The sequence below is a fragment of the Ictalurus punctatus genome, chromosome 11 (assembly GCF_001660625.3).
Source record: "Ictalurus punctatus breed USDA103 chromosome 11, Coco_2.0, whole genome shotgun sequence".
In the NCBI taxonomy this organism is placed as follows: Eukaryota; Metazoa; Chordata; class Actinopteri; order Siluriformes; family Ictaluridae; genus Ictalurus; species Ictalurus punctatus.
In genome coordinates, this window is record NC_030426.2 from 671,810 (window position 1) to 687,185 (window position 15,376).

The following is a 15,376-nucleotide window of genomic DNA, read 5'->3' on the forward strand; positions in this document are numbered from 1 at the left end:
TAGGGTGACCTGAAATGGGCTGTGCACAGGAGATGCCCTCACAATTTGACAGATCTAGAATGTTTTTGAAAGGATAAATGAGAAAATATTGCTATATATAATGTTGTATAGACTATATATATATATATATATATATATATATATATATATATATATATATATATATATATATATATATATATGAGAGAGAGAGAGACATTATGTGTGTGTATATACTGTATGTGTACATATACTGCATATATAGATATATATCTACTTCTTATTGCTTCATATGTTGTAGATTTTATACTACCCCAAAAAAGAAACTAGCAATTAATTTAATTTATATATTAATTTTATGTAATTTGTAATGGCTTAATTACTCCAAGTAATTTTTTTATGAAGAACCTTCTCTCTTTGCTTTCCCAACATCAGTAATATATTTTAACAATGTGAATAATTACCATTGCAAATAATGCAAAAACTAGTGCAATGCAATAGAATATTCATGTTTAATTTATATATCTCAGCTGCTACATATTCAACTACTACTGAAAATTGTTTTTTGAAACCACTTACTCTAGATCTTACTGTATATTGTGGTAAACTAGAAAGGCTTTTATGCCTGTGCTACTATATAATGCTATAACATTGCTACTGAAAGTTCTGCATTTGCAACAATAAAGGTTTCAAATAATAATTATAATAATATTATTAATTAAAAAAAACATTGATTGGCCCACTCACACTTGACAAGCAGCTATGAGGGAAAAAAATCCATATGAAGTGCTCAACTAGACTATCACATGATGCAGTGTAAGATATTTACTTACATTTGTTTTATGAACACTTGTTTTCTGGCATTCTAATTCTTATTTTAGCTCTTACACATACAAAGAACTATACCTTATTTTGTACATTATTTGATTGTGAAAAAGCATCTCAGCAACCTAATATTCCTCAACTAGAATATGTGGAATTATTGGTCACAACAACAATTAAAGTTATGTCCCTTTTAAATCCTGTATGTGCCTGATAAATCAGTTAGCCTCTGTTTTGTGAGCAATAGAGTGGTGAAAAAATGAATCCTAAAACCCAGAAATTAGTACATTTTAGTACTTACGGTTCCATCGTCCCAAAGTCAGTTGGTTTTTTGAATGAGGTTTTGGTTAAATGCCTGAAGAAAGGTCTGTACTTAACATAAGCTCAAGATATTTTCACGTTTTAATCTACCATATAAAACACATCAGTAATACCCCACTTGTGATTTTGTTAAGGTTTTAAGTGCCTTGAAAAAGGCAGTTGCTAAAGTATGGCTAAATGGGATTACATAGGTTGTCGGCGACATTAAAAGTCATCACGCTGAACAGGAAAACTCATCTACTACAGCCTTGTTGTGTTTATACTTGCACTCTTGCAAAGTAGTCCAGCTCAAACTTTCCAACTTGTGGATTTATCAATTCATAGTATTTTCCAATTGTAGTGGGTTTTTTTTTCAAATTCTGTCGGAAGCTTAGTGGTGGTGGCGATTGTATTAAGGCTTCAAATTTCATAAAAGTTGTGTTATTTTTGTGAAAATTATCTTGATGAACAAAATGTGTACAAATCATAAACTTTTGTTGGTCACAGAACTTATTTTCTGCAATAATCCAAAACATCGTACTGGATTTTTGTCAAGGAAACCAGGGTGTTGCTAACCTCCTGGTTGGCCTACTAAAATATATCATCCCTGCAGCACTCTATGGCATGACCCTTCAGGTAATGCCAGGTAAGGAACAGCACAGTTAAAACAAGAAGGGGAAAACAGCAAGTGAGTGAGTGAGCCAAGTACCAAACACAAGCATTTTTATGTCTAATCTAATTTATGTCCATTTCTTTTGTGTTAACAATAACTCAAAAATTTATTTCTGTGACATATGTTAGCAACCATTAGTTATATTTCCACTGCACTGCTTTTTCACACAAATTGATAATATACAAAGTGATGTATTGCTGTGTTCAACACAAATGATGCAACATTTTGCCTTTTAATAACAATTAATAAGCCAAGACAAATCATGTATATCCTCTCCAACAAAGCTGTACTCATGTTCAGAAAAACAGAGAGGTCTCTAATGAAGAACAGATAAAGTAAATCCAATTTAATTATTGTGAATTATGAACTCGTTGACAGTCAGTCTTCAGGTCATGTTTTTGGTCTGCCAAGTGCAGTTAATATAGAATACTTCTTTAGGTATGATTACTTTCTGAAATTTCTGGGTGGTTCTAGAGGATTCTGAAGTATTCTAGTAGGCCCCAGATGGCTGCTACAGGCATGCACAAGCAGCACTCTAAAGTCAAGGGTCTTGAGAGCCCTTACAGAAAAAAAAAACTTTGTTCTTTGTCTTATGAGCGTTCACAGCATGGCCCAACTGTGCTCTCCAGTGAGAGCTGTGATGAGTGGCGAATGAGTGGTGCCATAGTGGGGTCCACCATAGAGGAGGTGGGGAAAAGCTTGTACCAGCCAATCACCATGCTTGTCAAATCCAATTCCTCCAATAAAATACGGGCCACACCCATGAAGCACTTACGATCCATTCGGCTGTAGTTTCCCCAAACAATGATCTGTGAAGGACAGTAATGTTCATGTTGAATGTTTTCAGCATATATACAGTTCCTCCAGAAAATATTCACCCCCACAGAGATTATCTCTCTTTTTGCTGTATTGCAACATCAAATTTAATATATAAGAATGGGATTTTTTTTCCTGCTCATTTTAAAGAGTCTCTCTACAGAAATAAAATTTAATTGTTGTTTGATGTCCTCCAAATTATTTATTTATTTATTAGTCTAAAAACTGCATAATTAATAAATATTCATAACATCACTGACTCGAGGTCTCATAGCTAAAATAGCAGATCAGATCAGTCCTGCAGTCATGAAGATCAAGGAACTGCCTGTGAAGTGTTAAGATAAAGTTTTTAGGAGTCCTTAGCATGACCTTCTTTGTTCTTTTGGCTTTTTGTGATTCTGAAGCTTCTTTGCCAGCAGGATGGAAAAACATCCCAACTACCCAAGACAGGGTTGCTTTTCATGCTTTCAACAATGTGGACTACTCCAGATACACTTGGTACCATGCATAAACTGAATTGGCAGAGAGTTTTCCCATTTCCCAATCCACATGCCCTGCTGCCAGAAGGCTTTGATCAACTTCATAGAAGAAGGAATAACCTCAACCAATTTTCAGCAGCCATCAGCTACACAGAGTGGTCCTATGGTACAAATCTTGACTACTTTGTTGGGCACTGACATGTTTAGTCTGTACTGCATTTGTACTAGAGGATATCCAGGTGTTAGCAACAACTTCTTGTTAAAACTGGTGAAACAGAACATGCAATTTAAGCACTATTCATGAGGAAATGTGCAAAATACACTTCTACCTTTGATACAGTGGATATATATGGTCTACACACCCCTGTTAAAAATTCAAGTTTTTGTGATATTAAAAAAAAATTCAGCCACTCTGCACAGCCCTCTTCAATTCATTTTGGTAGGATTTAGATCTGTGCTCTGACTGAGCCATTCCAAAATGGAAAATGGAAATCGTCTACTTCTGAAGCCATTCTTTTGTTGTCTTTGATTACTGCTTTGGGTATTTCTCATGCTCAATGGAGAAAATGTTTCAGATGTCAAACAGAGGCTTGCAGCTTTTGTGCCAAAACAGATTAGTATTTGGAGCCATGATTCCCGCTATCCTGACTAGAGCCCCAGGCCCAGCTAAAGAGAACCAGTACCATAGCATGTTGCTGGCACCACCACTTAGAGTGATAAGCCTATCTTTTGTCCCTCTCTCCTGATTGATACTTTTCAACAATGAGATCCCATACATGCTTTGTAAGCTCTTTGTGGATAATGGCAAAAAAATAAAAATCCTACAGAAATAGCTGATATTTATTTGCAACTTAGGCATCCAGTTTATTGCAGTTGTTTTCTTTTTCCTTTTCTTATTTTCCTAACCTTTTTCTATTTCTTTTTCACTTAGATTTTGATGGTTGCAGTATCATGTTAAAGATTATAGAAAGCTCTATCATGATTTATTTTCATTTCATTTTTTTTACATCCAAAAATACCTGCTATTTTAACATGGATGTGCAGACTTTTTAAATCCACTGTACATATGCATTTAAGGGAGGATCCTGCAAAAAGTGTTAAGTCCATCAAGATAATGGCGGAGAAATGGAATTTCCATTAAATAATCCTATATACAATAGTTTGGCAATTAGTAGCAGTTTCTTTTTGGTTGTGAATTTGTCCATCTCCCAACAACAGGTGTAAATCGGGGTTGCTTGCTTGTGTTTTTTATCCATTCTATTTAAGGCAAATAAAATTCATTTAAAATAAAAAATTATTATAACACTAATAAACTAATAATTATAACACTATTTTAACAAGAAGTAATTTATACAAGTTCATCATTTCAATAAAATAAATTAATAAACAAATATTATATAAGCGCACAGTTTCACACAATTTACTTGTTCTGATGAGCTACTTTCACACATTGTATTGATTACTGAACTTGCATTTCTTCTTTAGTACCAAAAGTTTTGCTGGCTCTGTGGCAGGCCTTTTCTACCACAATTTTAAACATGCTGCTAGTGCATTTAGCAATTTTACTGTCCTCATATCTATACAGGCAGAATTTACACAGAAACAGTAATTATTGTTATTGGGTTTATTAGTTTATTATTGAAAACATCCCTTATAAGCATGAGTTACACCATAGGCTAAGGGAATAAGTTATGTTTGACCTGAAACATTATCAAACAGTGCTAAATTATGGCCATCCAGGACTGAAACTGATAGCTGATAGTTAAATCTCATTAGTACTACAGGGCATGAGGACTCACTGGATGGTTTGATGAGTATGAAAATGATGCATGTAAGTGGCCTTTGTAGTCAACAGATGTAAACACAATTGAATACCTATGTGAGATTTTTAACCAGCATTTTAGGCAGTATTCTCCACCACCCTCATTAATTACCAACTGAGGGAATATGTTTTGGATGAATGGTGTTCATCTTTTCAGTAACATTCCAGAGACTTATTGAAACACATTGGTACATTGGAGTTGTTCTAGTTACTTATAGTGACTCAACACCATACGAAGACATTTTATGTTAATTTTTTCCTTTAATTGTTGTCCACCTCTACACTTCTATTAGGCAGAAACTCTAATTCAGAAGTATTGTGCACACAGTTGAATTTGCAGCAATATAAAGTAATAAGTACTCTAGTTTGAAGAAGAAATCTGCATGACCTGGTGGTGATCTGAGATATTGAGTCTGTCATCTAACATCACACCAGTAGCCTTGGTGTCAAGTGGAGAATTCTCTGTGAGGGTATTACTGCAAATTCTGATCCAGGTAGATCAATTCTGCTTTTTGAATGGTGAGATTCATTTTCAATTGCTTTATCCAGGAATTCTGATATCTTCTATGAACCATAAACTCAGCAAAAAAAAGAAACTTTCTCTCATATGCAGCTGCTTTTATTTCCTGCAAATTTCTTAACACTTGTAAATATTCCTATTAACATAAAATGATTCAACAACTGAGACATAAATTGAACAAGATTCACAGATATTTGACGTACCGAAATGGAGTAATGAGTCCCTGAACAAAGGGGGGGTGTCCAGTGTGGCCACCAGCTGCTTTAAGTACTAAAGTGCATCTCATCCTCATGGTCTCCACCAGATTGGTCAGTTCGTGCTGTGAGATGTTACCCCACTCTTCCACCAAGGCATTTGCAAGTTCGGTTTTGCACGTGGTTTGCAGTGCAGTGGTACTAGTCGTGAGATTTGATCACCAAGCAAGAACTTAATCGCTTAAACAAGAATGGACCAAAAACTGATCCTTGTAGAACGTCCAGAGTGAGGCTGTGCGGTGATGAAACTCAATTTCTCTATGCTATATGGAAAGACTGATCCTAAAACCAGGTCAGAGAGTAGCTCACTCTCTGTTAACAAGAGTGAATATGAGAATCTAGTGATTCACAGTATCCTGACAGGTCAAACTGAGAACATATAGTTTCCCTGGTTTTGTGGAGAGCATTACCTGATAGTTTCTATGGAAAGCATGGCCTTGTATAAAGACTGCTTGGTATTCAGTGTATTTAGTTGAAGAAACATGTGTTGAGTTTTGGACAGAAATGTAAGAAGGGAAATAGATCTGTAGAGGGGTCAAAAGTGGACCTTAAGTAAAGGTAAGACTTGAACATAGAAGGAACCAGACCTCTTGATTATCCTGCACTCATCAGGGGTTCACATATTGTTAAAGGGTACACAAAATTGTCTGTAGAATTATAGCATTATTTAAAGTGGACAGGTCATTGGACAATTTGTGGTCATCAGTGTCAACTGCTTCCTTGCTAATTGCCTTGAATGTACAGAAAGCTAGATCAATGTTGTTGTTGTTGTTGTTTTTAGAAACATTAAAATCTATAGCATATAGCCATGGAATCTATTCATATCAATTAGGGGTCCAAGCACCAAAGGTGCTGGAACCCTATTGTTTTTGTTAGGATTATCTTCTTCTTCTTCTTCTTCTTCTTCTTCTTCTTCTTCTTCTTCTTCTTCTTCTTTGTTAAGACTGATCGTGCACACCAAACTGTAAGTCCTAGAGACATGAAACTTGGTCAGTGGATAGTACTCCCTCTTGCTACTCAGACCTGATTGGCCTAAAGGTGGTGCTATAGCAATGTGTTATACATTTTGGCTCATCTCAAATATCATAAGTCCTACAATATAATTTTTTTGCTACTTATTCCTTGGGTTCTCTCAAATAAAAAAGCCATTTAACAAAAAAGAACCATTTAACTCCACCCTCTTAGATTTGTTTGCTAATTTGAATAAAATGCAAAACCTGCTTTTGACAACTTGGCCTTGGATTTTTGTCCTAACTTCACAATTTTGGTGTCAAACTACTCAGCAAAGAGTGACCCTCAATAATTATGAAAAGCATGTTGTCCAATAAACAATATGGCCATTAGCTCTAACTCTAAAATGACATTTTGTCTGGATTTGCACAAAACTTGAACCATATATATAGGACAAGATTCTGAGGTTGTGTACAAAGTTTGGGGCATGGTCATGCATAAGGGCTGAGCTAAGGTCAGATAAATGTTTCCCAAGGACTGCACGTCTGATCGAGCTGAAAATTATGTGTGGGGGACCTTGGACCTGGTTACTTAAAAATGAGACAAAAAAAATGAAACAATAAATGAGCGTATCTCTTGGAAAATAAGAGCCACAGTGAAAATGTTGCTGATTCCTTAGCTCAAACTGTATATATTTTCGATTTAAATAATTTAGCTCTGCCCACCCCTTTTTCCAATAATTTGCATGTCTGTTGTTTGTGTGACAAAAAGACGCTTCATTTCTACTCTATATTTTCTCAAAATTTCTAAATATTCTATCCCTTTTTAAAAAGAAAAGAGAAAGAAAGAATGAGTGAGAGAGATTTCAGAAAGTGTGTTACGCCTTGCTCCCGTTTCATCACGGGAGGAGACAGACACGCTTTCTGTGTGAAGTGTTTGGGCATGAAGCATGCAACGGCAGCTCTCGAAGGGTCTGTCTGTCAGCATTGTGAACATTTCACAGTTAGGCAGCTCCGCTCGCGTCCCGCTCTCTTTTCGTCTGAAGGGAGTTGGGTTTCAGAGCCTCGCAGATCTGGGCTGGCCGCTGCCGAGGCAGCCAGCCAGCTAAGGTCCTGAGGATCTCGTATGGATTTGGAAAAGGAGCCAGAGATGCTGCTCTATCTTTTGCTCAGTCTTCTGGGTCCGGCTCTCTGCCTGACTTTGGAGCTCGCGTCACGATTCCTCCTTCCCCTATGTAAAGCCAAAACACCCTCTCTGACTCTGAGAAGTTGGTAGAGGGTGCCATTGCACCAAAAACAGACAGCAGCTCTCAAGCATATAAAGAGCTGAGGGGATTACTATAGCAGTTGAAAAGTTGAATATAGACTGGCCCCGGGAAGAGGAAGTGGCTTGTAGCAGGCTGGATGAGCGCTTCTTCTCCAGTGAAAATAAATATAAATCTCCCTCACACTGCAGAACACTCATGATGAGATATCATGATGAGATATCACACTACTGGAGAAAACCATACACTAGCCGTGTTTATAACCCTGCGACTGATTACTCAGCCGTCATGGGGAGTGAGCAGCATGACTATTTAACGATGCCGAAGGTGGAGGACACCTCTCTCCATCAATGGCAGGTAATTTAGGGAGGCCAACTTTACTTCCCAAGCCATGTAAGGCCACCTCGGTGTTGGTGGGCAAAGCCTATGCGGCAGCGGGTCTTACTTGTGGGTCACTGCATACAATGGCAGTGTTGCAGGCCTACCAAGCAGACCTGATGAGTGAGCTCGATACTGGGGAGGGAATTGGGCCCGAGGCAGTGGCAGGGCTGTGCAGTGCCACAGATTTATCTCTCCGGACGACCAAACAAACGGCCTGTCATATCGGTTGTTCAATGGGTAGCTTGATTGTGGCAGAGAGGCACCTATGGCTCAACCTCTCAGGGATGGGGGACAAAATAAGGTCTCCTTGCTGGATGCCCCTGTTAAACCTTCCGGCCTGTTTGGCGGCACGGTTAATGCCATCGCTGACAGGTTTCGTGAGGCAAACCAGTAAACGGTGGCGTTCAGCCAGTTCCTTCCCAGTCGTGTCGAGTTCTCCAGGGCATCCATGAGTGGAGCCTCGGCCAATGCTAGTGCGAGGGAGGCACAGAAGGCGAGTATGGTGGCCCGCCTCCCCCCATGGAGAGCCAGGGGGACTGGGCGGCCATAGCCGCAGCCTGCTAACAGGTCTGATCTAACAATGATCATAAAAGCAAGCAGGCAAGGAAGGAACGGTCCTGATGGGCCACGGAGGGACGTATCAGGGGACATGAGGTTGTTAGGGCAGATAGCCTCCAGTGCTATTGTAGGGCCTGCCCTAGCCAAGGCCATCCCAGGTTTTCAGCCTTCTCTGGTCAGTGAGCTGTCACAGGGCAACAGAAATCTGATGCTTTCCCTCCAACAGAATGTGGAAAAGCTAACATCACTGAAAGACCATCTGGCAGTGTGGAAACTACTGCCAAATACGTCTCCATGTGTTCTGTCTACAATAGAAAAGGGTTACTGGGTCCAGTTCAGAGCTTGACCCCCCCGGTTCAGAGGTGTGCTCACCACAGTTGTCAGCACAGAGCAGAGCCCAGTGTTAGCACAGGGAGTAAGTTCCCTTTTGGACAAAGAGACCATAGAACATGTAGCCCATTCCCTGAGGGAGGGAGGTTATTACAGCTATAATTTCCTGGTCTGCAAAAGAGATGGGAGTATGCAGCCAATTTTAGATCTGCATAATCTGAACTGTACTCTTTGGACATACAGGTTCAAGATGCTGACGCTCAAACTTATAGTGCCACAGATTCATTTCGAATACTGGTTTGTGACGATAGATCTGAAAGATGCATATTTCCACATAGTAATATCGCCCAGTCACAGGAATTTCTGAGGTTTGCGTTTGAATACAACGCATACCAATTTCGGGTTCTTCCCTTCAGGCTAGCTTTATCCCCTCGCACCTTCACAAAGTGCATGGATGCTGCTCTGGCTCCCTTGTGACTCCAGGGCATCCTTGTACTAAACTACCTGGATGACTGGTTAATTCTAGCACGATCCAGGGAACTGGAGCTTCAACATTGAGATGTTGTTCTTGCCCACATGAGGAGCTTTTGGCTAAGGTTGAACCTCAAGTAAAGTATGCTTTCTCCAGTGCAGAGGACAACTTTTCTAGGGGTTATATGGGATTCTACTACGATGAGGGCATTTCTATCCCAACACACGTAGGATCAATCCTATCAACTTTGAGCAAAATAAAGCTGGGTCTGGGCATCCCCTCCAGTCTCTACGAGAGACTGTTGGGCCTTATGGCAGCAACAGCCAACATCATACTGTTGGGCCTATTGCACATGAGACCGTTTCAGTGGTGGCTGAACTGTCAAAAGAGAAATCAGTGTCACGCGACAATGCTTATGTGCTCTCAGTATTTGGAGGTGTCCGCAGTTTCTAGCCTCAGGTCACACTTTAGGGGTGTCTCCTTATCGCATGACGGTAATGACAGACGCCTCCCTCACGGGCTGTGGTGCAGTCTTAGATGGCTGTCCAGCTCACGGTGTTTGGAGCGGCCCTCATCTGGAGTGGCATATAAATCCCCTAGAGATGCGGGCTATATTCCCAGCACTGAAATTCTATCTTCCTCAGTTGAGAGGTCACCATGTGTTAGTTGTGTCAGTCAACACAGTGGTGGTCTCATATATCAACCACCAGGGAGGGTTACATTCATGCCCCCTGTTCAGGCAGGCGCAATTAATTCTTCTCTGGGCAGAGGGAAAGTTCTTGTCAGTGAGTGCAATGTGCATTCCGGGTAGCCGGAAAGTGGGGGCAGACATCCTGTCGAGGCAGGGGCTGAGGCCCGGGGGTTGGAGGCTCCACCCACAAGTGGTGGAGTCCATATGGCAGAGGTTCGGACAGGCAGAAGTGGATTTGTTTGCCTCCAAGGAGACAAAACACTGCCCGCTGTGGTTCTTCCTAACTCCTCCCGCACCACTGGGGCTGGACGGCATGGTGCACATGTGGCCAAGGTCACGACTATATGCTTTTCCCCCGATCGCATTGCTCCCACAAGTTCTAGCGAGAGTTCACCAAGACATCTACGTCTGCTGCTAGTAGCACCTTATTGGCCAGCTCAAATATGGTTCTCAGAGATAATTTCCCTGCTCAACGGAACTCCTTGGGAGATTCCCATCCGCAGGGATCTACTGTCTCAAGCTGGAGGGCTGATTTATCATCCTCAGCCAGAACTATGGAAACTGTGGGTCTGGCCCCTGAGGGGCACCAGCTCATAGATTCCGGTCTCACAACTGAGGTTGTAGAGACCATGTTAAATGCTAGAGCACCATCCACAAAGAACTTGTATGCATTAAAGTGGCGGCTTTTTGTCTTGTGGTGTGAGGAACGTCAGCTAGACACAGTGAACTGCGCAATAGCTACAGTCCTGGAGTTCTTACAAGAACACTTCTCAGCAGGGTTGGCTCCTTCTACAATCAGGGTTTACATGGCCTCCATTTTGACCAGCCATTCCCTTGTTGACCGAGCCTCTGTGGGGCAACATCCTCTAACTTTGAAGTTCATGCTTGGTCTCACACTGCGGCCCAACTGCAGGTCACGCATACCTTCCTGGGATCTTTCTGTGGCCTTGGAAGGTCTGTCAGGGGCCCTATATAAGCCCGTAGAGTCAGCCTCTAAGAAGCTTCTGACTCTAAAGGTAGCTCTTCTGCTGGCTCTGACATCTCTCAAGGGAGTGGGAGATCTACAAGCTCTCTCTGTTGCCCATTCCTTCCTTGACTTTGCCCCTGGATTAGCCAAGGCCTTCCTGTATCCTAGGCCGGATTATATTCCTAAGGTTCCTACATCAGCTTCCCACCCTGTGGTGTTGCAGGCTTTCTGCCCTCCTCTGTTCCTCACACCGGAACAAGAGAGGATGCACCTGTTGTGTCCAGTAAGGGCTCTCTGTACTTACATCCACCGCTCCGGCCAGTGACCTAAGTTGGAGCAGCTGCTGGTCTGCTTTGGTGGTGACAGTAGAGGTGATGCTGTGTCAAAGCAGCACATCTCTAATTGGATAGTGGAAGCAATCTCTATTGCTTGCTATGCCTCTGGGCATAAGGGCTCATTCCACTAGGGCGGTCGCTTTGTGCAAAGGGGAATCCTTGCAGGATGTGTATGCTGCTGCAGGGTGGTCTACGCCACACACATTCAGTTGTTATTACAGCCTGGATATTCAATCCACCCTGGGCTCGAGTGTCTTGCAGTGACCCTCGCGCTTGGGTCTTTTTGAACAGGCCGTACCCTCGGTATGACAGAGTTGGTATTCTCATTCCCATACTGTTTTGCTAAACGCAACATCGAAGTTCCCTTTGAAAGGGAACATCTGGGTTATGTATGTAACCCTGTTCCCTGAGAAGGGAACGAGATGTTGCGTAGCTTTGTCATACCAGGGCAGGCCTGTGAATTGTACCTTCGCTTCAGATAATAGAGGCTGGTCTATAAGTAGAGGCATGATTTTACACAAGCTTCAGATACCGGTCACACGCGCAAGGGCGCTCCCATACTGTTATGCTAAACGCAACGTCTCTTTCCCTTCTCAGGGAACTGTGTTACATGCGTAACCCAGAAGATTTCTTGGGTTCTTCCAAACCATTTAGCTTCCTGACTCTTAATGATGATCAGAATAACATGCAACATGTACTTTAGCAAACCAGTCATAGGATTTTTGGTTTATCTTTACAAATTTGTTGCCACACTGCTCAGCAGAGTGTGGACCTCAACAATGATCAGAAACTTGTTGACATTTGGAAACAATATAACCCCATTATCCATCAAATCTATTGATGCAGATTTGCAGATTTAATGGATTTTTTGGATTTACTCAAACAACTCTATCTCATGACCGATTGAAAGGATATGCACCAAACTTTAAAATGTTATACAGGATAGGATTCTGGGGTAAGTTTGGGCCATGGTTAATTATAGGGGGCAGAGCTATGGTGACATAACTTTTCCTTAGTATCAATAAATCACATTGAGCTGAAATTTGATGTGCTGCATCTATGTGCTAATCGGTAAATTGATTTTAATGATGACTTAATTAATTAAAAACATGACTGCCATCAGTCTATGAGATTTACACAGGCATTTGACAGGCTTAACATTGAGCAATCATCATGAAACTTGAATGGTAGGTTGAGGTAGTGACACACTACTTTCTGATACAATCTCACTCAAATTGGCCACTGGGGGCACTATTGATATTTGTGCTGGTATCTATAATTCATCATGGCATATTCAGCTTGTTCAGTGTATTGAGTACAGGGCGTTTAATCATTCTTTCTTTGTTTTTACTAGTAGCTTTATTTGTAATAAGTGCATATTAGTTAGCACTCTGACGGTGAAGATTGCAGCATTAGATTTGTGCATCCAGATGTTAGAAAGCATTAATGAGATTAAGAGCAGCATAGTTTCAGTAGGGGATAGTTAGCAATCCCCCAACTCAAGCATTAGAACCCTCACAGCAGAGTGAGTGGGTGATGACTCAGCATCTGTACTGCTAGGATGTGGCTTCAACCAGACTGGTGCACCACCTCCCAGGTCATCAAGTGGATGGTGATGGACCGATTCCTAAGAGCTCTACCGCCAGAGGAAGCAAGGCTGTCAGGATGCGAGGCTCCAACACCCCCAAGGAGATGCTCTCAAGTGTGCCTTAGCCACCCTCAGGATCAGCAGAGGAGAACAACAAGAGGTCCTCCGTGGCCCTCAACCGCGGCCCACTCCCCTGCCAGAATGAAGGGGAGAAGGCCCACAGGGAGAGGAGACGTCCTGATAGCCACCCCATCCCTATGGAACTCGCCGGGATGAGCCCATGCCCACTGAACGGGAACCACCAACACCACAGTGAACTGTCAAACCCGGGCTGGCTGGATGTAGCCTCCATGCCTTGAGGCCCACCGATGCCCCTACCATCTCTGGCTGGGTGAATGGAAAACCAGTCTCAGCAACTTGACCCTGGCTTGTCCCAAGATACTTGGTTCCCATTGCTGAAGTCCGGGTTTTAACCTCCAATGGAGACTGGCTGCTCCTTGTAGGGCTAATCCTGGAGCTCCCCATCCTGTTACTTCTTGTGCGACATTGGCCAGGGTTCCCCACAACCTCCCTTCCACTGCTGCCAGGGGTAAGCCGCCAGCTTCCCAACCACTGGTGCAACGAGTCTACCTGGCCCATGGAATGGGATACACACTCTAACCCTATGTATTCAGTGTTTCCCCAGGTCACCTGAGAAGGAAACTTCAGGTGCGAGCAAAAGGAGTATGACTGTCTAAAACACTGTTGGGGCCAGGTGTAGCAGACAGAGGGGGTTAACTAATACCCTGAGCAAAGACTGCCTGCCTCCTATTTTCTGGTAAAGTGGGGGTTGCTCTACAAGGCATGGACCTCGTAGGGCTGCTCCTGAAGTCCGCCCAGGGTCATGAGTATATCCTGGTCATCGTGGACTATGCCGATTATCCGGGAACATGTGGAGGTGGCACAGCGAGACCAGCAAAGGGCCTAAAACTGGCCAGCCCAGCCCAGAGAGTGCCAGCCAGTTGACCAGGTGCTACTCTTACTCCTGAATGCCTCCTGTAAATTCCTGCCTCACTGGCAGGGCCTGTAAACTACCACCTTTAAGCGTGCATACACCCAGCTATATAGCATAAATCTGTTGAAAAAATGGGTTGAGCCCATGCAATGGCAAGAGCTGACATAATTGGTTGACCAGTTTGCCGACATCCACCATGAGATAAAAACCCTGCCAGAAGTAGTGGTAAGACAACGGCCCTACCTTGTTCCAGAGGCTCACTGTCAGGCTATTGAGGAGGAGGTCAGCCAGATGTTCTGAGATCAAGGAGTCCTCCAGCCCCTGGTCCAGACACATTGTCATAGTGCCAAAGCCTGACAGCAGTATCAGGCTCTGCAATGACTTCAAGAAGCTGAACGAGGTGTCCAAATTTGACAGCTACAACCCCCCAAGTGGATGACATGGTGGAGTAGCTGGGGAGAGCCCATTTCGTCTGTGCCAACCCAAAGTGCCAACCCAAAGAAGTGCCATCTGGGGCTGACCAAGGCACAGTTCCTGGGATACCACAATGGCTAGAGCCGACTAAAAGCCCAGGAAAAGAAGATAGAGGCAGTAAAAAAGTAACCTCGAGCTGCCTTGAAGAAACAGGTACGTGCCTTTTAGGGTTGGCAGGATATTACAGGAGATTTGTGCCAAAATTCTCCTCTCTAGCCTCCCCCCTCTCAGACCTAACCAGGAAAGGCCAGCTGGACTGAGTGCAGTGGATTGAGGAGATGGAGCAGGCATTCCAAGCCCTCAGGCAGGCACTCACCAGTTCCCCCATCCGGCAGAATCCAACTTCATTAGGAGCTGCCCTGTCACAGACCTTTGATGGGGAAGAGAACCTAGCCCTACACGTGAGCCGAAAGCTAAACCCTGCTGAGGCGAAGTATACAGCCATGGAGAGAGAAGCCCTGGCGATAAAGTAGGCCATAGAGGAACTGTGGTATTACCCGTCAGTATGTTACTTCACATTTCACGCTTCTTTGCAGTGGCTGGCCAGAGCAAAGGACACTAACACCAGGGTAGTTTCTCTCATTGCAGGACTTTCCAGACTCTTTCCAGGTGCAGCACCAAGCAAGGGCCCATCATGGAAATGCACATGGCCTCTCCTGAAGGCGTGCCTTATGGGCCCAGCATCCACCTGCAGAAGGCTCGGAGC

The 15,376-nt window shown here is 42.9% G+C and overlaps 1 protein-coding gene across 1 annotated transcript in view; it reads right to left on the bottom strand.

The window, feature by feature from the left end:
- Positions 1 to 238: 238 nt before the first annotated feature.
- The window catches only part of rims4 (regulating synaptic membrane exocytosis 4), a 113,582-nt gene continuing 98,444 nt past the window's right edge, over positions 239 to 15,376 (bottom strand). The window contains exon 6 of the mRNA XM_017479581.3: positions 239 to 2,583. Coding sequence (XP_017335070.1) covers positions 2,365 to 2,583 — 219 coding nt within the window. The 3' untranslated portion in view covers positions 239 to 2,364. The remainder of the gene's footprint in view (positions 2,584 to 15,376) is intronic.